The sequence below is a fragment of the Clytia hemisphaerica genome, unplaced genomic scaffold (genome assembly GCF_902728285.1).
Source record: "Clytia hemisphaerica strain Z4C2 unplaced genomic scaffold, Clytia hemisphaerica genome assembly, whole genome shotgun sequence".
In the NCBI taxonomy this organism is placed as follows: domain Eukaryota; kingdom Metazoa; phylum Cnidaria; class Hydrozoa; order Leptothecata; family Clytiidae; genus Clytia; species Clytia hemisphaerica.
In genome coordinates this window covers 14,748-42,111 of record NW_027104431.1, presented here as the reverse complement: position 1 = coordinate 42,111, position 27,364 = coordinate 14,748, and the positions used below count along the sequence as shown (strand labels likewise).

At 35.6% G+C, this 27,364-nt stretch overlaps 2 protein-coding genes across 2 annotated transcripts; both read left to right on the top strand.

Moving 5' to 3' along the window:
* The first annotated feature begins 2,935 nt into the window (after positions 1-2,935).
* Positions 2,936-10,940, top strand: LOC136820575 (uncharacterized). Its single transcript, XM_067076762.1, has 8 exons — positions 2,936-3,401; positions 3,765-3,833; positions 4,841-4,939; positions 5,377-5,451; positions 6,113-6,187; positions 6,300-6,374; positions 7,114-7,182; positions 7,774-10,940. The coding sequence occupies exons 1-8, from the start codon at positions 3,101-3,103 to the stop codon at positions 10,881-10,883; spliced, it is 3,873 nt and encodes a 1,290-aa protein (XP_066932863.1). The 5' UTR covers positions 2,936-3,100; the 3' UTR covers positions 10,884-10,940.
* Positions 10,941-19,435: 8,495 nt separating this feature from the next.
* Positions 19,436-22,009, top strand: LOC136820576 (uncharacterized). The gene is made up of 2 exons (XM_067076763.1): positions 19,436-20,324; positions 21,102-22,009. The coding sequence occupies exons 1-2, from the start codon at positions 19,436-19,438 to the stop codon at positions 22,007-22,009; spliced, it is 1,797 nt and encodes a 598-aa protein (XP_066932864.1).
* The last annotated feature ends 5,355 nt before the right edge of the window (positions 22,010-27,364 follow it).

Sequence of the window (27,364 nt, the reverse complement as noted above, 5' to 3'; positions counted from 1 at the left end):
TGTCAAGTAGTTTTATAATTTCTTAGTTCATCAGATTTGATTTTAGTGTCTTTTATGGAAGAACTCGAAAGTAAAAGTTAATCTGAACATATTTTTGTTGCGTTTTTCCCTTTGATTCCCAAGTCAGTTTCTCCGAAGGTCAGTTCTTTTCGGCTGTTTTGTTTTGATTTTTCTCCCGCCGCTTACCCAGTCCCCCAAAAGTCAACCCGGTCATATTTCCAGACTAAAGAAATATGAAATATCGCAAATATCTCGATGCTCTCGACCAATCAAAACGCTGATATTTTTTTGGGTCGGCAATAAATACCTAATAAGCATATCAATGGATTATATTTCATTTTACTGATAAATCCCACCTAGCATAACACTAGCTAACACCCCATGCATATAACTTTTTATAATAAGACTCTAGCATCTCGAAAGTCTCTTCTAATTTTAAATTTTTTGCCTGCTGTGCTACCGTGAGATCGAGTAACTTGCACCAGTGGAGGCTAACATGCATAGCCCTCAAATAAATAACCTGGCTGGTCATTAAGATACAAAGTTAAAAATCAAAACAAAAATGGTAGAGTAGAGCTGCAAGCGGAGCTGCGTAGTTAATTTTTTTTTGAAATTTTGCTGCTTTTGATTGGTCAGTTATTTGATAGCTATGCAAGTTTCCCTCCACTGATGCAAGTTACCCAGCTTCACGGTGCTTTATACACCCAATGATATAACGTGGGATTGGGTAACTTGCATCAGTGGAGGCTAACATGCAAAGTAAGCCCTCAAATGAAAGACCTGGCTGGTCATTAAATTAAATACAACTACGCATCTCCCCTCGCAGCTCCGCTCGCAGCTCTACTCTACCATTTTTGTTTTGATTTAATTTTGTATTTTAATTAAACCCAATCTCACGGTACTCAGGTCGGGGTGGGGTACTAAATTTTCAAAAATTACGACGGTCTCTATGACAGTCTAGAAAGTAATGCATGTATATGATAGATATATATATCCGGCATAGACTTTGTATCTCACAGGCTTAGCCCAAAGTTATGCTCAAAAAACCATCTGGTGCATGTTTCCTTATTTTAAAAGATTTATGCAAAAAGAGGAGAAAACTGAATAAATGCACTGCTTCTAGTCAATTTTTCCAAATCAAATTGTCATGCGTGCAGTGGCAATATTTTTCAATATTTTTTTTTCGTCAAATGACACCGACAAAAAAATTAAAAAATTGAGATTACAGTTAATAAAGTATTGAGAAAGTAGAATTTTTTTTTAAAATTTTAGTAAGAACCAAATATATTTGGCAACCAAAATATCAGAGCAAGATCATGCCTCCACAAAAAGTTTAGGCAATATTATAAAATATCAGGCTGAAATTGCTTAGACATTAAAACCTAATTCAAGTTAAACATTACTATAGTGATATGACTTCAGTAATCAATAATCGATTTGTTTGATATGTAATATGTAATCACATGATGAGGATAGTTAATGTAATTAGAAGCCTACTTTGAAAGTCATTTTCCAGGATTTGCAAATTTATAAGCCATCTCATTCTATTCTCTTAACCCTATAATGCCTAGGGGGGGGCTATTTTTGTACCAACCGAAAACTTTTGGTAATAACTCATGAAATATAAAAGCTATGTCAACGAAATTTTGTGAGTTTTCATATCAGCATGATAAGTGACGTCATTCAGCCTTATGCTGAATATGAGCAACCAAAGTTATAAATAGTTAATAGAAAACGAAAGTGATCTATATCTTGAGATAGCTAATTTTTCAACCTCAATTTTATATCCTCAATTTAATCAGGGGAAAATTTCCGACCGTTTGGTATAACATGCGTGGGTTTGTTGCCAGAAAAAATATTTTCGCATCTAAAAATGAAAAATCCGCCATTATGGATTTCTGACCACATCCCAAAATTTAAACCAAACTTTTTTTGAGCCTTTACATGATTCCTGACCAGGATCAGAAGTTAAAAATTAGTTAAAAAATCATGCACACTCTATTACAATCAGACCCTAGAATACTAGTGAATTTCAGCTTAATTGTAAGGTTTTCAAACTTCTGCATTTGTACACAGATTGATTGTAAATAAATAGAAATATTGTTACAGGTTATTAGCAATTCTTTATTCAATGCTTTCCAGATAATATACAGTGATAAGAAAAACGTTAGCTATATTGTCATCAAGCAAAAATGTCATTTCAACAAGAGAGGTAATTTTTTAGTTTTTCTTTACTTTTTGGCTAATTGGTTAAACATGTTTAAAGCATACAGTAATGCCCAATTTTGCAAGAATGGTTAAGTTTAGTGAGCCAAGCCGAGTGCTTTTTATTAAAGAAATGCTACATTACCATGTAAATAGTGACTAGGTTGAATCTTTGACAGGGTTTCATAAAAGACTTTTGAGATTGAAATTCTTGATATTTTGATTTCTTTATATTCTAATTTTTCAATTTTTTTTAATTTTTAAAATAAGAAAAGCTGTCTTATTTTTAGAATTTCTATGGCATTATAGTTGGTCTTCTGATGGAATTATTTTTAGGGTGACCATATTTTTCGTATCCTATTCCTGTTAGCAAAAGAGATAAAGAGAAGAAATTAGCTTGAAAATACTTATCATCAAAACCAGTTAATTTGCTGGATAGGGAGAGGAACTTTTCTTTGCAATTATAAATTATAAAGATTATTTTGTACTGTATAGTTAGAAAGTGCACTTTAATCCAATCGATCCAATATATATTTCAAAAATTCTAAAAGAAGAAAGGTGAAATTTTGGATTACATAAATAATTTTCAAATTATGTAATTTTTAATTTTCCAAACCTATGAATGAAATTTAGCAGGCGAGATATACTGAAAAAAAATTTTCACCCGGCTGGTAACACAGAAACAAGAAATTTTTTAGGAACGACCTTTAAAGAAGATCTGAATATTATTTCTGATATTTATCCTTATAGTATATTCCAACTGCCTGATCCATATTCAATCATTGAAGTCCCAGGTGACGGGCATTGTATTTTCTATTCATGGGAGATATCACTGACAGCATCTTCAACAAGCAAGTTCAAACCCACATATACATCTCTTTTGGATCTGGTGCGTATGGAATTCCTAACGAATCAAGACAACTACAAGCCGTTTTTCTTTGGACAAAAAGATTATAATGATGAAATCAAGCAGACACTTGACAATAAAAGTTACGCAAACTGTATTTCTGATATGATGGCTAACGCCTTATCAAATACAACTAAAACAACTGCAGTTGTTTGGGAGAAAGAGAATGGTCAGCTGGTTCAACGGAACGTAATCATTCCAGCCTTAGACGCAAATCCAGTAAATGGTATCATTCACCTACACAAAGAAGGGCAGCATTTTGAACCTATTGTCAAGAGACAACAAAAAGGTATGCACTTTTCATTCTTGATTTTATAACATTTAGTTTCTCTCATATGTTCTATAGGGGGACAGTTTTTCCCAACACTTTATTTTTGTCTGAAAACATTATAAAAAAATATCCAAAAAAACAAATAAAGCTTAATAAATTTTGAAAAACAATTCTCATTTGGGATTTTATGATTCCAAGTATTTTCCTCAGTGGATACATAAAATCAAAAATCTGCAATTCTTCCACCTGTGATGTCATATATGACGTGTAACAAAGCAGAACAAAGATTAAAGTCTGTTTATAAGAGTTTGTCCTTTATTAAAAGAAAAGAGTTGAATAGTGCAGAAGTTAAGAAGGCAATCTTATATCTTCTCTGTTTAGAAATCTCAGACGCTTTGTCTAGCACACATGGCCTTTCATTACAGCAAACCCAAGCTTTATCCTCAATACGTGAGTACATTCAAAACTTCAATCTTATCTTCATTCTTACCACATAACAATAACATAATCGCTTGTAATTCTTTAACATATTTTCCAAACGATTTTTGAAGATCGTCAAAAAGTAGGCTTTTTCACAAATAATGTCACAAACAACAAACTGCCTTTTTTGAAACCAAATCATACTTTAATGTATGAATAAATTCCGCTGGTCATATTACTTCGAAAACAAGGTCATAGTGGACAATACCCATCCCACGGTGATCTGGTGATGGAAGTATGAAAAATCGGGGAAACTTTGACTCGTTTTTTTTAATAACTCGAGTTTTATTAGTCGAATGAAGATGGAAATTTGCGTATATAGTGCAATTGATGTACGAAATAGACTAAAATCTAAAATTTCCGAAAGCTATAATAAGGTTTCTTGAAACAGAGTACTTTCGTTTTCTCAGATCCCTCAAAATCCCTAGAAATCCCCTCTCAGATCCCGCAAATCGGAATTCACATAATTCCGACTGTAGTGGTGCTACAGGCCTAAAATTTTGACTGTGGGACCAGATCATAAATACAATAAGGATAAAACAAAAAGTTGTTGTTAATTGATAAATCTTTCCACAAAAATTAAACTTTATCGATATTTTGAATCCGATAGCAGATCGCTGTGTCCAATCCCCACATAGAGTCACCCACCTTAAAATCAATATGGCTGATTTTTGGATGTATCAACAGCCTTTCTGAATCTAGAAAACTTCAAGTATGAAAGGAGGATTTGAAGATTTTGTACATGATTGTTCCAACCTCCACCTGAATAAAGTTACTCCACCTAGATGAGCCAATTCTCACCTGATCTCTAAAAACCTCAAACCCCCCACCTGTGCCAAGATTTTTAAAACTACCTAACCCTGACCTACATTCTAATGGGGGTATCCACTATATCTGAGGGAAGTATCATAACATTTATTAAAAGGACTATATTTAAAAATGCAATCTATCAATTTTCAAATCTTTCTAATTTGTAGCACCAGAAGATTTTAACATTCATGATCATCAAATATCAAGTGATAAGGAATATGCGATTACAAAATCTATTGAAGGAGCAGAAGAAAGAAAAACTCAGGGTAAATTTTGGATTTTGTGAGAACTATGAAATGTCTAAATTCTTTTATTTCAAGATTAATTGAAAACAGTATTGCAACATGAATCATCATGGTGTCATCACTGTAGAATAAATTGCAAGTCTATTTTTGTTACATGCAAAACTCCTGTGATTTTAGGATTTTCAATATGGAAATTTGGCATTTACTAAAGGGTGCCATGTTTTTCTTGGTGAAACTTGCAATAAGAATTATCTGTGTGAGACAAGAGGTCTATTGTTTAGTACAATATAAAAATAAAAATAATGCTATTCTTTTATTCTTATAAAAGAGCGTGTAGGTGAGGTGTGCGTTGTCTTGGAGATGGGTCAATAAGTTTAAGGAGCAATCTTCTTCCTCTATGTTGAAGTGCTTAGCTACACCTTATTAGATCTTTTCATTTTAATTTTCTCTTTTTTCAGAACGTGAAGATGAAAGTATCGTGACAACACTAGATTCAGACAGTGATTGTGTTATTATCGAAAATGCAGGACAAGGTACTTTCAAACTTTTGCTTATCTTCATTTAGCTTTTCAAAGTACCTTGTTTGTCAAATAGACAATTAAAAGAATAGTTTTATTATTCTAATTTTAGAGGGAAATAATTGTGATTTTTCATGAAAAAGTTGATTTTGGACATTTTTTTGGGTGCTGATCTTTGATTAGTTTTTGATGATTTTTGGGATCTGGTGCTGGTATGGACCTGGTTGGCCAGAAAACTAAAAATCAATAAAATTGAGGTGTATCGTTTTTCTGGCCTTTTTGTCTAGATTTTGATAATTGAAATATGGGGAAGAATCATTTAAAGAGCACCCACCCTATTGCATAGCCTATTCACCGATTTTGATTACTGGATTACTTCAAATATAATGAACAACGTTGTTGTATTTTGACTTATAATTAGATGATTATTAAAATACTTTTAAAAGCAGTTTTTAAGAACAGTACAATTGGTAATTTTAAAGAATTTTCGAAAATTTTTCGAAAAATTGTCAAAAATACCTAATTTAATTTTTTTCAATGCTTCTAGTTCTACCCAATTTTATTTCAATTGTCAAATCGAGGCAAAAACTTCAGAAAATAGGGAATCTGAAAAATGTTATTAATTTCGACAAACGTCGGTCATCCCTCCCCCTCTACTAATTTTCTCTTTTTTCAGAACGTCAAGATGAAAGTATCGTGACAACACTAGATTCAGACAGTGATTGTGTTATTATCGAAAATACAGGACAAGGTACTGTCAAACTTTTATTAATCTTCATTTAGCTTTTCAATATGTTTTCTTTGTCAAATGGACAATTAATAGAATAGTTTTATTGTTCTAATTTACTCTCTCTCTTTTTCAGAACGTGAAGATAAAAGTATCGTGACAACACAAGATTCAGACAGTGATTGTGTTATTATCGAAAATGCAGGACAAGGTACTGAACAGTTTTTTCATCTACCTCGGAGGTCCTAAAAACTAACCGATGTCCGTTTTTTCGTCTGTTCGTCCGTTCGTCTGTTACCTGTTACAAGCTTTTCTCGGGATTGGCTCATTATATTTTTATTTTTTTACACAATGATGCAAAATGCCAAAATACCCAAATTGTGACAGAGCCAAATTTTCGAAAAAAATTTTTTTGGGCAAATTTGGGCAAAATTGGTTTTTAGACTTATTGCAAAATTGCTTCATTATTTTTTTTCTGATTTTTGGCAGAAATATAGAGGGCAAGGTTCTCTAAAAGATAGCTGAAGTATTTTTCCCAGAAAATTGTTGTTTACCATAAAATACGAATTTTCGTATTTGGGGAAATTTCCTTTTACCATTTACAATTTTCATTAGACTAGCTTGTTTATTTTTCCAGTCTGAATTTTTGTACCATTATTACCATTTTTTCCTTTTTCATCTTACGTTAATCATTAGGTAGGTTCATTCAGCATGTTGCTTGTTTAAGTTTGTTTCGAAAAGTCTTTTAAAGCTTTCTTAAGTACTACCAGTATTGCAAATGAAATTAGGTCTTGTGGCAACAAGACGAAGGATCATAGTTTAAGTATTTTTTCCTCTAACTACACCTCAAGTTAAAGTTTTGTGTTACTTACTTTTTAATATTTTCATGTGAAAATTTCCGTTGTATTCTATGAAAAATTACTATTATTAAGTGATCTTTTTTTCTTCAGGTAATGGCAAATATGTAGATCGACTTAATCAGATTAAATTTGACTCTAAGAAAGACATTCAGATACCTGGTAAGATTGTACTGTCGAACATGATAATATATTTTTGTGCACCCAACCCCAAGAAAGCCCCCATTTTTGCAAAGCGAATAAAGTACTTATGAGTAAAGCGGTTTTTCTCTTGTGTGTATCTATATTATAATACATACGCTTATCTCAGAAATCAATTCATCAAAATTCTCGCATCAAGCTTATTCGGTAATAATTTTTTAAGACAATTCTATATTCGCTATGTGCATTTCCTTTGTCAGTGCAAATATTCCTCCTAAGGATGAATTACAATTAAACAAAACTAAATTTCGCAAGAATTGGTTTTGGTAAGAGCAATAACTTTCTGGTAATTGGCGAAATTTGCTGAAATTTACGTCCGCCAAAATTTCTTCCCTTAGGGTAATCTATAAGGATCTGTAATAAACATTTGTTAACAATAAAAAATAACTTAGCAATGCGAGCGTTCAGAAGTTATTTCCCTTTGAATGAGAGTTTATTATGCTCTGTACTCGATGAGGCTTTGCTCTCTTTAACGTAACAAACGTAGACATGATCGACTATCATTTCCAGACATTCTATCTAAGGTGGATATTTCAAATTTTCTAATTTTAGGAATAACTTCAGAGGCTATATGTTATCTCGATGGTGACAAACGATTCCCTTTCTGGAAAATCGCTTCAAAACCATTAGAAACCCTGTCAGTGGCTGAAAGCATTCACTATGGAAGATACGATCGTAACAAGCTGTGTCAGTCCAATCCGAACTTTGTAAATGCCAATTGCAGCTTTCTCGTCAACACTGATAACATGCTTAATGCAAAAGACATCTTTTGTGATCTCCATGGGCATTGGGAACGTGCTGGAACCAAAAGAATGAATTGTGTACCGGATAAAGGACGCCTAGTGAAAATTCCCGAAGGAGAAATCAAAATAGATGATAAAACAATGGTTAAAGTGAAGCGAGCTGTATATTATCACCGACATCACAGGGATTTCCATAAAGTCATTGTAACACTCGACTCAACACCGATATCGTTTCTTCAATATTATTTTGATGACAAGCCAAAAAATGTTTTCGCGTCACACCCACACGGAAATTCCCATTCGGATGATCCTTACACGAGAACAAAAGTTTCAGTTCTTGATTATATTAAAGATAACACCGAAAAGCCAAAAAAATTAGTCAGCAAAATCTACAATGATGCGGGGGGTTTTCTTGGGGTTGAAGGCCCGAATGAGCTTGTCCGCAACAGCATGCAAATCTACAATATAAACCGTAGTCTAAAGGTCCACAAGGACGAACTGATCGAGGTGAGGGATCTTTATCAAAGGGAAAAAGCTTGTGGAGATATGTTCATCCGGGAACTTAGTGTCATCCCTGAAGTTAGTGTGTTTGTCTCGTCAGATCAGCAACTGCTAGATATTGAACGATTTTGCACCAAAAACACCAATTTTTCGGTTCTTGGTGTCGATGCCACATTCAATCTGGGGCAATATTTCGTAACACTCACAATATATCGACATTTGATGTTTAAAACTGATGCTGGGGTCCATCCCGTTCTTATTGGACCAGCGTTAGTCCACACCGGGAAATCTTATGAATCATACTATATGCTCCCTGACTCAATAGTCAAATGGAACAATGATACACGTGACATCCTTGTCTTTGGGACTGACTCAGAAAAAGCACTTTACGATTCGCTGAAGGCTATTTTTCGAGACAGTCTTCATTTGCTCTGCGATTTGCATATGAAAGACAATGTAACTAGCAAACTCGTCGAGTTAGGTGTTGACGGACATAATAAAAGTATTATATTCAAGGACATATTTGGTAAAACCATCAATGATACCAAGGAGCCTGGGTTAGTAGATGTGCTTGAAATCGAGGAATTTGAAAACGTTGTCAGAGGCTTGTCGACTAAGTGGGAACAGATGGGGACTGGGGAAAAGAAATTTAGGGACTATTTTTTGCAATATAAAGCAGACGACATACGCAATTGCATGACTGCCGAACTACGAGCAATGACAGGACTGGGGTTTCCCCCAAAACCCTACACCCAAAACCCGAACGAGTCGAGTAACGCCAAACTAAAATCTGGCCTTGTCGACTCACGCAAAATGTCATTAAAAGAAGTGGTTCAACTATTGCGTACTGCTTCGGAGTACCAAGAAGAACAAGTCGAATTAGCTCTTTTGGGAAGGAACTCTTGGCGGCTTCTACCAGAGTACAGACAACAATTTCCTAACATTAACCGTATTTATCAAATGAACAAGTCACAACGCGCAAGATTTTTGAAACGTTTCAATTCTTTATCTGTTGTTAACAACTCGTCCACAACGGACTTTCAGATAAAAGCCGAGGAAACTGGACTTCTTTATCCTCCGATGACAATTCTTAAGGACATATTCAATGATGGGTCTGTATTGCTCAATCCGGACAGTATTACCGATGCCCCTGGAGCACCCACAGTAAAAATTGTCAAGAATTTACACGACCCGTTACAACCATATAGAGTATCAATCAAAAATGATGGAATCGTATCTTGTCAACAGACATGTGACAGGTACAAAGCTTATGCTATTTGTGAGCACACCCTTAGTGTTTCTCAAAGAGAAGGGATTCAAGATAAATTTATTAACAAATTAAAAAGAAAGCAATCATCCAGATTCACAGGGCGAAACCTTTCTGATCTGTGTAACGTCAACAAGGACCCAAAAACTGGAAAGAAAGCTACCAAATCAACGTCAAAGAGAAAAGGGAAAAGAAAATCCAACAGTGTATTTTCTTACACCAACACCCTTAATGATACCTCCAGTGTTGCCAGGCAAAACCCCGATATCATTGGTCAAGTTACCCATGCATCAATCAACCCCATCCAGAATCAAAGCATCGCCTCGACATCCCAGACCGATCAGGAAATATCTTCAGAAATGGGAAGCCCAGAAACTATTTATCAAGATACCCATACCAATCGAGAAATGTCTTCAGTATTGAAAGAGCCTGAAAACATTGGTCGAGATACCCATTTATCAACCCAGCCAATCCAGGCTCAAAACATTGCCTCAATATCCCAGACTATTCCGGAAATACCTTCAGTAACGCAAAACCCTGAAACTGTTTATCAAGATACCCATTTATCAATCCAGCCCATCCAAGCCCAAAGCATTGTTTCGACATCCGAGACTAATCAGGGATCGTTTTCATTTTCGCGAAACCCGGGAACCAACGATACCCATAAAGTCAAAAGGAAAAGAGCTGGTACCCGTATTACTCAACCTTCTAAAGTGGTCAAAGAAATGCCAACAAAGATTATTCTAAAAGCATCCAAACATGCAGTTCCACCTAGTGAGCGAAAAGAGCAACCACTTTTACCTTTAGGAAGACCACTCCCACCAATACCACCAATGCCAGAGCCTCAAATCCGTCCCTATGAAATAAAAAAGCGAGCAGGAAATGTTGCAACGTGTCATGGATGTCGTAACGGCTTTAAGAAATCAGATAGCAGCTTGTTTGTGTTGTTCAGGGAGGAGGAGGATTGGTTTCCAAAAGTAGATAAAGAAAATTGTACGAAACAGTGGAGCACAAGCAAAAAAAACAGATATTATTGCGTAAAACTTTCTTGCATAATGGCGCGACGCCCGTTTATCACGAAAGAACATTCGACTGTACTTTACAAAGGTGATGAAGTAGATAGAACGTCACAGCTAGTCTTGAATATGTGACTTTTGAGACTTTTGCAAAGATTTTGAATTTTGTTTTTAGGCTTTATACAGACTCCAGACTAGATCTGGTCTGACAATCCATCGTTTTAGCTTTTTTGTTAACTTTTGTTTTCTTGATTGGCACCCAGTTTTTCCGAAGTTAAATGTGAAAATGAAATATGTAATATGTATTTTACTGAATCAACACTTTAACCTAATCAAACTGAACTAACTGAGGACACTTAGCGCCCCAAAAAAGGTCCCTTAATGTCATTTCTACTAGTACGAGGTTTTGCATGCATCTGTTGCCTCTTTGTTATCGTTGTTATCCTTGCGTTTATATTTCTTTTGTTTAAATGTTCACTCGTTAGTCTATTTCTTTTGTTATTTCGTGTTTTATTTAATGATACGGTTGATATAAACCTTACTCTCGGATACCTAATAGGCTTCCCCGCTAATAATTTCTTACTTAAATTTTCCACCCGTGTTTACAACTCCCGTGTTTATGTTTATCAATCTTTGAGAAATCTTTTTGAAAGTTTCTTTTTTTGCCTTTTAAATTCTTTTTTTCACTCGGAACATTTTTATTTCAAATTTAGTTTTTAGAAGGATTTCTGTTCCAGACCGCTCTGTACTAGAGTTTTTTGATAAAGCATCCCTTAAAGTTAAAGCGTATATCAAAATATACAACAATTTTCTTTTTGTCCCTCGAACGAGCTGAAATATCTTGATTAAATTGAACAACATTCATAACGAGTAAACAGTGTGTCCAGAAGAAAGTGGAACAGAATCTACACAAAGATAAACAAAAGATTTTTATTTTTTGTGATGTAATTTCTAAATTTCTTTTCTGAAAAGCTATTGTAATTGCCTCGGAAATTGGATTTCTTTTGAATGAACAAAGAATTTGCATTGTTATTGTTATCATTTCAGTTTCTTGTTAGTTTTCTTTTGTTATTTTACTATATTCATGGAATATCCCGGAATAAATTTTTCTCCTGTGGACCTCTGAAATTTCATATATGTTTTCAAGATGTCCTGAAATATTCAAAACCTCTTTTTCAAACTTTTTCGTCTTGCATTCTGAAATTTTAAAATAAAATGTTGACTATCAGTTATTATAATATGTCTAAAATCTTAATGTGTGTTATTTTTCTACCCTGGAAAATCCTTATTTTTTCTGCTTTATACTATTTCGTCCTCGAATATCCCGGAAATTTGTGACCTAAAGTCCTGGACAAAGTCAAAATATGTTACGAAAAAACTTTCTCGATGGTGCTGGAATTCGTTTTACCAATTCCCTGAAGGATCGTCTTAGTTGTCTAGGAGCCATCCACTACATAAGTATAATATTCCGCGGGAAGATGATTTGGCACGCTTTCGGCGGTTTCAGTCAAAATCCAACAAATTAAGTGCTCTTGATTTTTGCCAATACATTTTATTTTTTAAGCTTTATTTTTCAACTGATTTACAAATTTAATATGTTTTCCCAAGAGACAGTTAAATGTTAGTGACGTCGAATGATGTTGAAGTATCTTGACAACAATACTGTAGTTTCGGCCTTTATTAACTATAATACCGCCAATCTTGATATTTCCTGGCCAACCCCCGAATTTTGATCGGCTCCGAGAACCCTAATAATATAAGCTAAAGAACACATGGCATGGGGTCCGGGTTTTCTCGTAAATTTAGATGGGGTCCGGGTTTTCTCGTAAATTTAGATGGGGTCCGGGTTTTCTCGTAAATTTAGATAGGGTCCGGGTTTTCTCGTAAATGTAGATGGAGTCTGGGTTTTCTCGAAAAATTACGAGGGGTCCGGGTTTTCTCGAAAAATTAAGAGGGGTCCGGGTTTTCGTAAAAGTCCGGGGTCCTGGTTTTCTCGGGGTCCAGGGTCCGGTCCGGGTCCGGGTTATACAGTGCGCCTAATTTTTGTGCAATTTTGCGTAGAGGCCCAAAAATGCGCAAAATTTATACCAAAGTTATACACGGACAGCAAATGTGTGAAAACTAATGCAGTATTTTTGGAAAATTTTAGTAAATATAATTTTGACTGTCCAAAATCCATAAATTGGACCTGGTAAAACAATGAGTGCAAAAATAAGTACTAGAAAAGCAACCGAATGTTCCTTGTGTGCGGAAATTAATATGCGTGAAGAATATTTTGCTGCTGGGAGCTGCTCTTAATTCTTTTGTTGACTTGTTCAGTTTTATGGTTTAAGCTGGTGAAAATAATCATCAGTTGCCCACTCACCTTTGCATTGGTTGAAGGTCAGTGTAAACTGTTCAGCCTTCAAGTGGTGACTGCATTATGGTCTTTCTTTGTAGTGGCATTTTTCCTTTCGATTTTGAATTTAAAATTTCAGGTGTTATAGTTCTTAGAATTCACACCATTTTAAGTTGATTTGATCATAATACAGTTTTAAAGAAGTTAATAGGAAACAATTACTGCTTGTAATTCCTTTTATAATTGTAGTGTATTTTTGGTTATATTCTTAGGGGCCTTTTTCCTCAGTTATTGGGAAAAACAAAGTCAAAAGCATCCACTTCAAAAAAGGTCTGGTAAAGAACAATTCATCAAAGAATCCTTTACAAGAGACTATTGTTGCTTGATTAAAGCTAATGCGCAGACAACACCTAGATGAAAATACTTAATGAAATGTCACATGGAAAGAAGAGGATAACTTCCGACACAAATGAAATACATGCTGGTTTTGTTTCCATAATTGAGTCGACCTTTCCACGTATTAAAAGTTGTGGCGGGTTTACCCTTTGGAAGGCCAATACTGGAGGATATTTCCAATTACAAAAATTGATCTTCAGTTCTATGATATCAAGAAGTTGAGAATGAGATATATTTGTGGAAATAGCATTTTATATATCAGACCCCTTCTACAAAATTTGCATACAAGCAAATCTAAGGTTAATGTGTACAAACTCCTAACTTCAGGTGGTTCATAAAGATACTGGCATAGGACGTCGACGGCAGTATTTGTAGATGCCATCTTATTATAATTATTATTCTGAGCAAATGTTCCTGTTCAACTGCACACTTTTTTAATAAGAATACCAGAGGAGTAAAAATCGTCCAGAATGTAAGAATATATTTAGATTTTTCAAATTTATAATAATAAAAGGTGGGAAAATCAAAAGTAAAAATAATGTTTAGATACGTTAATGAATTAAGAATTTAGATGTATTCATAAATGACCATTCTGGAGAGAAAGCCATAAATGTAATGACAATTATTATAATCTTTTCAACATCTATATATAATAAAATCACTTTTTAACTACCTTTGTTTTTTATAATTTTTGGACCTACCTTGGAGGTCCTTTAAATTAACCAATGTTCGTTCGTACGTCCGTCCGTCCGTCTGCTGGTCTGTTACCAGCTTTTCTCGGGATTGGCTGATTAGTTTTTTCTGATTTTTGCACAGTGATGCAAAATGGTGATTCCCAAAAAGTGATGCAGCCCGATTTTTGGAGAAAAAAAATTTTCCGCCGGAAAATCCTGTCCAATTTTGAAGAAAATTTTGTTCCGGTATATGATAATGCCGGAAATAGCTGTTTTCGCAAATCTTGCCAGCAGAAATTTCTTGTTAAAAAGGATGGTACCTTATCTCACCTTTAGTTTGGGAAAGTTTTTTTCTAAAAATACTTCACCCTCAGTCAAAAAACACCTTTTTTATAAAAGAAAGTGTGTACAGCAAAATCTATAATCTTGTTTTTACAAAGGACATTTCTCTCTTTTTTCTTTCCTAAATAGAAAGTAAAATTTGCCATAATGTCAATCTCATGGGATGATTTATTTCTTTTCCAATCAGTTCCAATTATAAGAACTGGTTACTTGAATTTACTGATTACCTCTAAAGATTAATTATGTGTAATCAGTAAACGAAATCCTTTAGTGAGTTAATCATACTGTTTCCCCCTTGCAATAATTAAATCTTATTGGTTGAAAAGTATGTCCGTGGTAAAGACTACAAATGTAAACAGGAGATTCTAGCCTCTATCAATTTATACAAGTGTCGCGTTTTTAGACGCACAATGTTTCCTAACACAAACTTTGTTGACATAATTTTTCCTGTAAGACGAGCAAGAGTTCGAGCAGACACACGAAGAGAAGAGAGAATCCTTTCAATGCATTCTACAATGGACTCAATTCTTGGTGACGAAATTTTCAAGACTTTGTTTTGAGCATCGACCTGTACTCCTAACCACAGTATCCTTGTTTTAGGTTTTAGGATTTTTCTTCGTTGCAAATAAAGCCAGATTTTGAAATCGTGTTTCTAACAAATTCAGAATTTTTCGAGGCCTGTTCAAAGTCTATACAAATGCTATACAAAAGATGTTGTATACCCTCAGATTCTTTGATTCTTTCTATTTTGTTTATTTTTCATGAGCTATTTAGGATGTAAAAGGATTGATAACTGCAGGGATAAAGATTTATTTATTGACTAATTTCATTCTTTTTTGATTTCAATCGTTTGTTGTGTCTTTCTTTAATCTGTTTGTGTTTCTGTATATGAATTAGTATTTGCGTTATTTTACACATAATGTTTGATAGGGTTGGGCAAGGTATTGATAAGACATTGTCATTATTTGTGCAAATTACAATTTTGACATACACGGCTAAACACTTCTTATAAAGGGGTGAAGTTTACTTTGTTACTGCCCTACATTCGATCACTTGCCACCGTCATCAAGATGTCAATGTTTGGAAAGAAGACAGCTAGATACCAACACAGCTTACTTGCTATTGAGACCCCCATTCTATATGGGAGACTAACCATTTAATATGGTTTGTTTGTGACAATTGCATTTACCAACCTGCTCAAGATTCATGTTAACAAGGTCCAGCACTACCCAAGTTGGCTTGGAGAACCTTCAATGAGATCCCCATTTCATATGGGAGACAAACCACTTCTAATGGTTTGTTTTTGGGAAATGTTTTTACCACCACCGAAACAAGATTTTTCATGAAAGATCAAGAGACTCAAATCGCAAAACTGGCACCTATATTGAAGTGCTCCTCGACCCAGACTGACGGTGGTCCGGTCATTAACGAAATTGATGACCACAGTAAGTAAGACATTTGCATTCTGTTATTTTGGATTTGATCTTTGCCACCTTGCTTCATTTTGGTACGCAAGCTTCTTGAATGTCTATTGTTCTTTAGTTCACTTTACAATTCTTGGCAAATTTTATAACATTAAAAAACCCAAAGTAAAGGACTTTTTACTGCCCTATTATTTTCTTTTTAAGACTATTTTTGTTTTCTTATTACAGCACGATTGATACTTGGCATTGTAGCAAATCCAGGGAAGAGTTGAAAGAGTTAATAAAATCCCTTACAAGAATGGAGAGTGGTTATGAGATTTTCATAATTTTGTTTCTCTATGTGACTCGTGACACCTTTTGTGACATGACACCCTAATGGACTTCTGTGCCAAATTTCAGCCACAAAGTTACTACTTCTTTCAGGCTTTTTTGAGCTGATTCTACTGGACAAATTGATGAAATAGTTCGAACAAAAAACCCATTTCTTGCTGGCATTTACTTTTCATTAACTTTTACAGTATCTTCTGATCATATAAACAACAATAAAATTGTATTCAATCTTACTCCTTTGGTGAGCGCATACTATTCACAATCACAATCTCGATCCTCCTCATCGGCATCCTCTTCGTCGGCTGCAAGGTATTCGCCGTACACGAAGATTAAGGACAGACAATAAAGTCGTTATCGTTACTGGTTTCTTTGGTTGTTTGTTGTCTGTTGCGTTTTGTTCGATTGTTTGTACCGTAGGAATCCCTTTTTTGAAGTTTTTGAACTATTTTTTATTTTAAATCTATTTTTATAGCCTTTTTAAATGACCAACAGCGTTGCGTTACTGTATCGTGCCTTACTCTTCTCTTATTGAGTAATTTACTCACCTGTCTCACCTACCCAAATTTTTTCGCTCAATTCAACTCATTCCCTTTCATTCCCGTTTTCTGATTTTTTAAATCAATTATTGCATCCACTTTTTCTGTTCTGATTTCTTCTGTAGAGAGCTGGTCACAATAAAGACCAAGGCTAAAACTATTGAACATTGAATCATTGACGTTATTTTGTTCGCGCGGAACTTTTTTATTGCATAATCTTTTCTTCAGGCAAAAATGGTTAAGAAAAAATCTTTTACGCGCTCCGCACGAAAGTGAACACCGGCCTATAGGTGTTGTTCAAGAAATTTTATTCAAAAATTTTATTCTTAGTCTTAAATAAAACTGAAAATTATCAACAAGACAATGTATTTATCTTGTAATTTTTTAAATTTTAAATTTTTTTATTTAAATGTATTCTTACAGCTAAAACTTTGATATAGATAGAAGAAGTGTTTGAATCCAGAATACCTTATCGGTAGAAATTTGTCAGTATAAAATTTCGTCATTTTTTGCCAAAGAATATTTTCCAAGAAGGCATTGAGTAACTTTCAGGTTTTCAGAGAGATTAAGGCTCTGCAGACACATAAAAACAACAACAAAAAAAATACGAAAAAATGTTCAAATTACGGTAATCTATAACCATTTGGTAAAAATATTCAACAAATTTTCTACCGATAATACCTTCGATGTCCGAATTGCAATTCCAAAAATGCTAACTTTACCAAATATTGCAATTTCAAACCAATCATCAAAACAAAAGAACACGCGTTACTTATGTAATTTAGTTGTTCGATTTAATATCGGAATGAGTACTTTTTGAAACTACATTTTAATGACCCGAAAAATTGCAATGTTTTGACTTCAAAAATGTTGAGTGTGAAGGTCGCGATCTTCTCTGAGCCCCTCTATCTTTATCCTGACAGGTTGACTGTCATTTAAGACAGTCCGACGACATTACCCCAAGTGGCCTATATAAACTCTAGGTAGACTTGACAGGAGAATAAAGCAAAAACAAATCGTACTTTTAGTTTAACCCTATTTTTATCAGGGGGGGGTGTTTTCCACCAGGCTGGCACTCTTTTGTTAATAGCTCACTGAAAAATTTTTTTAACACTCTGAAAGTTCTTGACTTTTAATATAATCCTATTAGCAACATGTATACCAAATTTTACAATTATACACCGACCAGATCAGGTTTTATGACTTTTTTGTGCAGGCATATCATAAAATCCAGCTAAAACCCTGTAAAATCCAAAAATCTTAAATTTAGCATAACTTTTGACCTAGTCATCCAACCGACTTCAAATTTTGACAGGTTTTAGGTATCAATAATAAATTCTAAAAAATATTAAAAAAATTTTTAAAAACTGCTGATGTCATGACGTCATTGTTTTTTGAAAAAATTTACTCATTTTCTGCATGGATTTTAAAGGTCAATTTTATTAGTATGTTTAAAACCGGCTAATATGTTAAAGATATTTATTTTGGCTTTTAGAAATTTAAAACAGAATTGAAAAATCTCCATTCGTTCAACTTTAATTGCTATTTTATTGAATAGTACTTTTTCATTAGTAAGCGATAAATGTGAAAGTTTGTGATGACGTCACCACCTTTATGATGACGTCATCAACCCAAATTTCTTTCTATGAACTCCTTTTATGGTAGAGAACATTTATGCCAAATTTCAAGTCCATATCTTTTATAGATCAAAAGTTATGCAAGGCTGGTGGAAAACACCCCCCCTTGAGAATACAAAATCCGAAAAAGCCTGATAATAATAGGGTTAAGGCCATTTTCACCATCCAAAGGACTTTTAGTGCGTTCAGCAACAGCCATACCGGCGTGCAACGCCGGGTACCGGCTAGTTTTACAGAAATATTCCACTTCCTGGCCTAAAAGAAACTAGGTCTAATTCAAATGAATGAAAGATATTCTCAAGTAGGCAAACTTTACAGTCTAACTTTTTGTTACACCTGGAGCTTCGTTTCAAACTAAATGGACGTAAATTTTATTTAGAAGTTTAACTCCTTAGGTGCCAAAGTTTATAAGTCTTTTAAAGATTGAAACAAGGACATATACATACGCAAGTAAATATCCCTTTAGCCAGCCACTATACAGGAACGCATAAAGCTGGACACGTGTTTCGAGGATTTATAGGATTGATAGGATTTACAGCTTTCCAGTTTGGGGATTTTGATGTTCCTGAGGAATCGTGTAGGGAAAGAAGTACTATCAGGTGCCCAACAAATAGCCAGTATTTTGAATAAAAACACATTATAATTAACTCTGATGTAAATTGAATATTTTGAAACCTAGACGTTACTTACTTACATAGTTTCATTTTCAAATGGTTTTTGCTGGAGCTGGTGCTGCTGGACTGAAAAATTAACTTTGACTTGATTAAAAAGTATTTGGAATGGTGGTTTTGGAGAGATGAATCACTGGCATACCATAAATTAACTGTTTCTTCGAGCTGTGTCCAAAGTATGTTATCCTAGGTAGCTCATGACAGTGCAGGCCAGATTTGGAAAGTCCTCTCCCCCAAATGAGCCAAGATAATCAAAATGTCCTGGTTGATGATCACGATCAGGGGCCTGTTGATAGGGGTAATACTGCTGCTGAAAATGTGGGTAGGAGAAGGAGGGAAATGGAAACTCCTCAGGCTCAACAGGGAAGAGCAAGGCACGCTCAAAGAATGAGAGCTAGGCGTGCTAATGAAAATGAGCAGCAGACTCAACAGCGCAGACAACGTGATTTAGAGCGGGCTAGAAACAGACGTGCTAACGAAAATGAGCAGCAGACTCAACAGCGCAGACAACGTGATTTAGAGCGGGCTAGGAACAGGCTTGCTAACGAAAATGAGCAGACTCAGGAGCGCAGACACTTTGATTTAGAGCGGGCTAGGAACAGGCTTGCTAACGAAAATGAGCAGCAGATTCAGGAGCGCAGACAACTTGATTTAGAGCGGGCTAGGAACAGGCTTGCTAACGAAAATGAGCAGCAGACTCAGGAGCGCAGACAACTTGATTTAGAGCGGGTTAGGAATGCGCGTGCTAACGAAAATGAGCAGCAGACTCAGGAGCGCAGACAACTTGATTTAGAGCGGGTTAGGAATGCGCGTGTTAACGAAAATGAGCAGCAGACTCAGCAGCGCAGACAACTTGATATAGAGCGGGTTAGGAATGTGCGTGCTAATGAAAATGAGCAGCAGACTCAGCAGCGCAGACAACTCGAATTAGAGCGAGCTAGGGATATACGTGCAAACGAAAATGAAATGCAAGGTCATAGGCGAAGGAATATTGATGCTCAAAATCAAAGGAATAGGCGCGCAAATGAAAATATTGAGCGAGGACGTCAAAGAAGGCAAGCAAATGTAGAGCGAATTAGAAATATTCGTGAAAACGAAAACGAGGTACAGATTGCACGTAGGCGTAGAGGCGATAATGCCCGACACCGCAGACCAAGGCGCTTGAATTTAGCTCACATTGGTAACCCCCTTCCTGGTGAACACTATTTAGGAGCTTTTAACCATGTTTGTGAGTTTTGTTGGGCTTTGAAATTTGAAAAAGAAGATGAATTCAAGCGTTGCTCTAAAGGAAAAGTTTCTCTGCCTCAATTAGAACCTTTTCCACCCCAACTTCAACATCTTTTCACTAATGATTCCAATGAGGCCAAGGAGTTTCGAAAAAAAAATCGTATATACAATAACTCTTTTGCTTTTGGGTCTTTTTCTGCCAACTTAAGACCTCCTCCAGGATCGTGTTCAAAAATAAAGGCCTGTTTTGTGACATTTTCAAAGTGGCTGACAATTGTGTTAATAAAATGAGTATTTTTGGTGGATAACAGTTTATTTTTCACCAAGGATAAATAGAATGATTAACCTTTCCAATTATTTTGGAGCGAAATTAAGTGGCTATCTGGGTTACAAGATATTTCAAGATAAGCTATGAGTCGTTTATGTGGCTGACAACACTGGTGGCCTACAAAACCAACCAGTCTCAAAATGTTGCTCTTTTATCTGTTTTGAGATAATATGATACCTCTAGTTACCGATTCAAGTCATTTTCAAACAAACCATTTCCTCCTTTGAGGTGGCTGACAAAACACTTATTTTGGACATATTTGGACCTGGAGCCACACATTTTACTCAATTCACCATTTTTTACATCAAAATATGTTCTTTGTGTAAATACCGATCATCATATAAAATTTCAACGTTATATTTGAAATATTTCCCAAGTTATTCAAGAAATACTATAATTTTCAATTTTTGAGTTCACTAAATGTCACACTATTTTTGAACATGATCCCAGGTATTGGTCCTCCAACATTTAGAATTTGTGGACAAATTTGTCATCGCTACGGTACTCTTTTTCCTAACGAAGAACAACCACAATATGCTCAATTGTATATCATTGAAGCTGCGCAAGCTTTAGATTTGAGAATGCAGAATCCATCTGCAGTTGATTGTAATAGGGCCACTATGGCTTTAATCCAGGAAGTTCTTGGAACAGTAAATCCTTATGCTGCTTCTTTTAAGCACATGAAACAGGTTGAACAAGAGGAACAAAATCGTGCTATAGCTGAAAACCGTCCAGTTTCTAGGATAACCATGGTAACGAGAGAGGGGCACGATCAAAGGCGTGGCAATGCGCCTTTGCATGAAGAGGTGGCTGCCATCTTCACAGGAGAAGATGGTGCTCCACCAGCGGGCAGGAATATTGTTGTCTATCCACGAAACCATCATTTGCAAAGTATACCATCAACATCTAGCGTATTTGATCCATATATCTATCCATTACTTTTTCCAAGAGGTGATCTAGGCTGGGATATGAATATGCCTCACGTAGCTGAGAGGGCAACAAGGACCAGGAATCATGTGACACAACTTGAGCATTACGTTTATCGGTTAGCTATCCGAAGGGGGTTCTCTGCACTCCATTTGTCAGGTAGGCTATTTCAGCAATTTTTGGTGGATGCTTACACAAAAGTTGAAGGTTCAAGGTTGGACTTTCTTCGTCACAATCAGCAACAATTAAGAGCCGAATGTTATCAAGGTTTAGTTGACGATCTTGAAAATGCTGCAGAACAAAGAAACTTGAATGCGGGTCATGTTATTGTTTTGCCTTCAACCTTTTCAGGGTCTCCCAGAGCCATGCACCAGCTTTACTTGGATGCAATGGCTGTAGTTTCTAAGCATGGAAGCCAGATGCCTTCTTGACTTTCACGTGTAATCCTAGATGGCGTGAGGTAACTGAGAACTTACTTCCCAATCAGAAAGCGCACGACAGGCCTGATTTACTTACTCGTGTGTTTCGCATGAAGTTATTTGCCATGAAAAAGGAAATAATGGAGGATGGTATTCTTGGAATGGTTGTTGCCCGTGTTGATGTGATTGAGTTCCAAAAGCGTGGTCTTCCCCATGCACATATTTTGATTCATTTTGCAGCTGAATTTAAGTTGAGAAATGCAGATGATATTGACCGCTTGATTTGTGCACAGCTCCCTGATCCAGAAACTGAACCTGAGCTTTACGAGATCATCAAGTCCAACATGATTCATGGACCATGTGGTGCTTTGAATGACCGTAGCCCGTGTATGATTGATGGTAGTTGCTCAAAAGGTTTTCCAAAATCTTTTAACGATGAAACGGTTATAAATGTGGATGGCTATCCTTCTTATCATAGACCTGACAATGGGCGTACTGTTAGGGTAAGGAATCTTGATCTTGATAATAGATGGGTCGTACCATATTGTCCTTATTTGTGCAAAGAATATAATGCTCATATTAACTTGGAAGCCTGTGTTTCCATTAAAGCTGTCAAATATCTTTACAAATACATCTACAAAGGCCATGACACAGCCCATATTGAGATTGCAGAGAGAATAGATCATGATGAGATTAGAACTTTTCTTGATGCACGGTATGTTTCTGCTCGCTTTTCCTATGCACACTCAGAGTCATACTGTTATCAGGTTGGCGGTACATTTACCTAACTTTCAGCGTGTTTATTTTAGGGAAGGTGAAGAAGAAAATGCAGCTGATAGAGCTGGCAATAATGAGACCATGTTGACTGCTTGGTTTTTGCTGAACCAAAATGATCCTACTGCCAGGCAAATTCTATATCCTGACATTCCCTATGACTACGTCTTTATCAAATCTAGAAATGGTAACAAGAGTGGAAAGTAAGAGAGCGAGGCCATGGAACAGTAATCAGTCGGATGTATAATGCAAGTATACGTGAAGGTGAAAGATATTTTCTAAGAGTTTTGTTGTTACACGTTCCAGTTGCTACATCCTTTGAATACTTGAGAACTTTTGACGGGGAAATCTATCCAACTTTCAGAGAGGCATGTTTAGCAAGGGGTCTTTTAGCTGATGATAATATCTTGGTTGAGACTTTGAATGAAGTAGTTCATGTTGCCACACCAGTCAAAATTCGAAGAACGTTTTGCACCATCCTCATTCATGGTGAGCCAAATAACCCGGTAGAGCTATGGGAGAGTTTTCAGGAGCACATGATACAAGACTTTTTACGCCACCATAGTGAATTGCAAGCTGAGCAAATGACTTTATCTAACATTGCAAACATGCTCCATCAATTTGGAAAGTCTTTACAAGATTTCAATCTGCCTGATTTTGATGTAGAGATTGTTCAGGAACAACCAAATGCTGCTGCTAATCGAGCGGAAGCCATCCTTGAATGAGGCTCAAACCACTATAGCTGATGCTGTCATTAACGCTCTTTCAAATAATGATTTCAACTCTGCTAAGCTATTTTTTATTGATGGTCCTGGTGGTTGCGGTAAAACGTACACCTACAACTACATTATAAAGGAGGCCAGAGCTCAATCTTTCACTGTTTCCACCTCCTCCTGGACAGGTATTGCTGCAACACTTCTTGATGGGGGAAGACGTGCCACAGTCTTTTCAAGTTGCCGGTACCTGTTAATGATGGTTCTACATGTAGTGTGAAACCCAATAGTACCCATGCAGAATTTTTGAGGAATCAAGATATTTTTATCTTCGACGAAGCATCGATGATCCCCAAACATGCTCTTGAAGCTGTAGATAGAATGTTGAGGGATATTTGTAACAGTGGCGTACCATTTGCTGGAAAAGTTGTTTTGTTAGGTGGCGACTTTCGACAAACCCTTCCGGTCGTAAAAAGAGGAAGTCCAGCCCAGGTTGTTGAAAGTTGCTTGAAAAGAAGTCCTCTTTGGCCTCTAGCACAAGTATTTAATTTGAATCAAAACATGCGGACAGGTATCGGGGAGCAAGAATTTTCCAACTTTCTTTTGCGATTGGGGGAGGGTGCTTTGCCAATGAAAGCTCACGAGCCATATCTAGGGTGCGTCAAAATTCCAGAACAATGTGTGCTCCCCAAAGACTCTGATCTGATTCAACAAATCTTCGGAAATTTTGCAGATGGTGAGGACCTAACAAAACGGGTGATTTTAACTCCAACAAATGAAGAAGCCTTGGAAATCAATGAACAAATTTTGCAACGTCAGACGGGGGATGTCTGTTCTTATTTCAGTTTTGATTCGGTGGTTGCTGATACGCAGGAGGAAGTTGATCTTTATCCTCAAGAGTTTCTAAACTCTATTACCCCAAGTGGAATGCCTAGACACAAATTAAATCTTAAAGTGGGCTCTGTGGTATAATGTTACTTCGTAATTTGTCCTTGAAAGATGGTCTTTGTAATGGAACGCGCCTCAAGGTCTGTAATTTACAAGACAATGTCATTGATGCAGAAATTCTTACTGGTTTTTTTGCTGGTCAAAAACTTTGATTCCCAGGATCACATTTTGTCCCAACGACACAAATTTACCATTTCAACTGAAAAGGGTCCAGTTTCCATTACGGCTATCTTATGCTGTTACAATCAATAAAAGCCAGGGGCAAACTTATGAAAAAGTTGGTACATTTTTGCGTCGACCATGTTTCTCACACGGACAACTGCATGTTGCTTTTTCTCGCACACGTGCATTCAACTGTGTTAAAGTTCAAATTTGTAATTCATTCCAACAAGGGTATGCTAGACCCAAATGCTATACAAAAAATGTTGTATACCCTCAGATTCTTTGATTTTCTTTTACCTCCTACTTTATTATTCATGAGCTACTTAGGATGTAAACGGAATAATAACTACTTGAACAAAGAAAATTTGATTAACTAATGATTTTTTCATTTCAATCGTTTGTTGAGTTTTTCTATAACGAGATTGTGTTTCTGTATATAATTTAGTATCTATAGTAGCTTTTCTTAATCGTGTTGTCTTTCACATTATTTTTGATTGGGTTGGGTAGGGTATTGATAAGAAATTGCCATTGTTTGTGCAAATACAATTTTGATGACATTAACAGTTAAACAATTCTTATGAAGAGATGAAACTTGCTTTGTTACTGCCTTACATTCAATCACTTGCCACCGTCATCGAGATGTCAATGTTTGGAAAGAAGACAGCTTTGCACCAACCTAACTTGAGATCCCCATTCTATATGGGAGACAAACTATTTAATATGGTTTGTTTATGGCAATTGCATTTACCAACCTGCTCAAGAGTCATGTCAACAAGTTTCATCACTACCCAAGTTTTACTGGAGAACCTTCAATGAGATCCCCATTCCATATGGGAGACAAACCACTTCAAATGGTTTGTTTTTGGAATTCATCTGCGACTGAACCACGATGTTTTGTGAGGCAAGCAGTATTAAAGAATTTGGTTTTGCATGTTTCATCATCCCACTTTTAAAAGCTGAATTCATGTCCATCCCTTTGCAATTAGCACAACCAATGACGATTTCTTATCCCAGGGCTTGATTAATGATGATTTGTATTAAAACTGAGATTGAGCCCTGGTAATTGTTAAACCTTTACTCGAATTGTATTTGTTTGTTTACTACTTACTGATTTTATATGGTTCAGTTTTGTTATACTTATCTTCTTTTTTTCAGTAATAATTAAATCGAATATTAAAAATGGGCAATATGTTGATTAAAAACTCCTTCATGAAGGATCAAGAATGCCAAACAAAAAAACTGACCCCTCGAATGAAGTCTTCTTCGACCCAGACTGACGGGGGGTCAGTCATTAATGAAATTGATGACCACAGTAAGACATTTACATTCTGTTATTTTGGATTTGATCATTGTCACATCTATTCATTTTGGTACACAAGCTTCTTAAATCTCTATTGTGATTTTGTTCACTTTACAATTCTTGGGAAATTTCATTACATTTTTAGATTAAAAAACCCAAATTTTAGGGCTTTGGTACGCAACACCTTTTTCACAACACCAATTTACTACCCTATTGTTTTTCTTTTAAGACTATTTTTGTTTTCCTTACAGCACGGTTGATACTTGGCATTGTTGCCAAATCCCGGGAGGAGCTCAAGGAGCTTCTCAAAGCTCAAAAAAAGTAGAGAGCGGTAAGAAAAATTACATGATTTTGTTACCGTTTCGGTAGGCTGACCATGAGTCAGTCAGTAGGAATAGTTTTGGGCCCTTTTTTGGCCATTTTTGATGACCTGTTTTTTTCAGTACAAATCTCTGTAAACACAATTTAAAAAAGTTCTGGAAAGGGAATTTCGATTCCATCTGAAAGTATGAAAATGGGGTCATTTGCAAAACTTCAATATTTAGTTACCCTAAAATGGCCCAAAATCAGCCTTTTTCTTGATGCAGCTATGCAAGAAGTTTGACATTTTCAAATTTGGCTAGAAAAGTAGACATTTAAAAGTACTATTTTGACATGGTATTGTTTATAGGGTTTTCGTGTCTAGATTGCAAGATATCTTTAAGTTTGAAGTTAGATTTTTGCTGCAAAATTTGTTTAATTTTAAACTTTAAATTTCTGTTACAAGTCATCGAAAAACGACCCAATGGCCCACTGACTAATTGATGAAATAGTTCAAAAACTCATTTATTGCTGGCATTTTTTTCATCAGCTTTTACAGTATCTTGTGATAAATTTACGACAATAAAACTGTACTCCATACTTTTCTTTTAGTGAGCGCATACAATTCCAGAGCCCGAGCCTCATCGTCGTCGTCTTCACGGTTCTCGCCATACACTAAGGTGAAGGACAGAAAATGATCGTTTGTGTCGTATTTGTTTGGTTGTTTGTTGCGTTTCGTTGGATTGTTTGTATAGTTGTAGTACATGTTAGAATACCTTTTTGAGTTCTATGTATTTATTTTTATTTTTTATGACAATTTTTTATACTCTTCCTGAAGAATCTACAGCGTTGCGTTAAGGTATCATGCCTTACTCTCCTCCTCAATTGATTATTTTTCGAACCACTGAGGTGGCATTTACTCAACTACTTAACGAACCTACCCCAATTTTTTTAGCTCAATTCAACTCATTCCCTTATGAATTTCAAAATCAATTATTGCATTCATTTCTGTTCTGAGATTTCACGTCACAACAATGTATAGTCATATAGTCATAGAAATTAAAGATCAAGGCTAAATTTATTGTACATTCAATCATTGATTAAAATATAAACAGTTGTTTAAGGAATTCTATTTTATCAAAATTCTATTCTTATTCCTAATATTATCAT

Excerpts from the sequence above, each read along its gene's own strand:
- LOC136820575 (XM_067076762.1), top strand. The coding sequence starts at position 3,101 with ATGGAATTCCTAACGAATCAAGACAACTACAAGCCGTTTTTCTTTGGA. Across the intron at positions 3,402-3,764 it reads TGTCAAGAGACAACAAAAAG|AAATCTCAGACGCTTTGTCT; the intron begins GTATGCACTTTT and ends TTCTCTGTTTAG. Across the intron at positions 6,188-6,299 it reads TATCGAAAATACAGGACAAG|AACGTGAAGATAAAAGTATC; the intron begins GTACTGTCAAAC and ends TCTCTTTTTCAG.
- LOC136820576 (XM_067076763.1), top strand. The coding sequence starts at position 19,436 with ATGGAAACTCCTCAGGCTCAACAGGGAAGAGCAAGGCACGCTCAAAGA. Across the intron at positions 20,325-21,101 it reads AGGAGCTTTTAACCATGTTT|GTATTGGTCCTCCAACATTT; the intron begins GTGAGTTTTGTT and ends ACATGATCCCAG.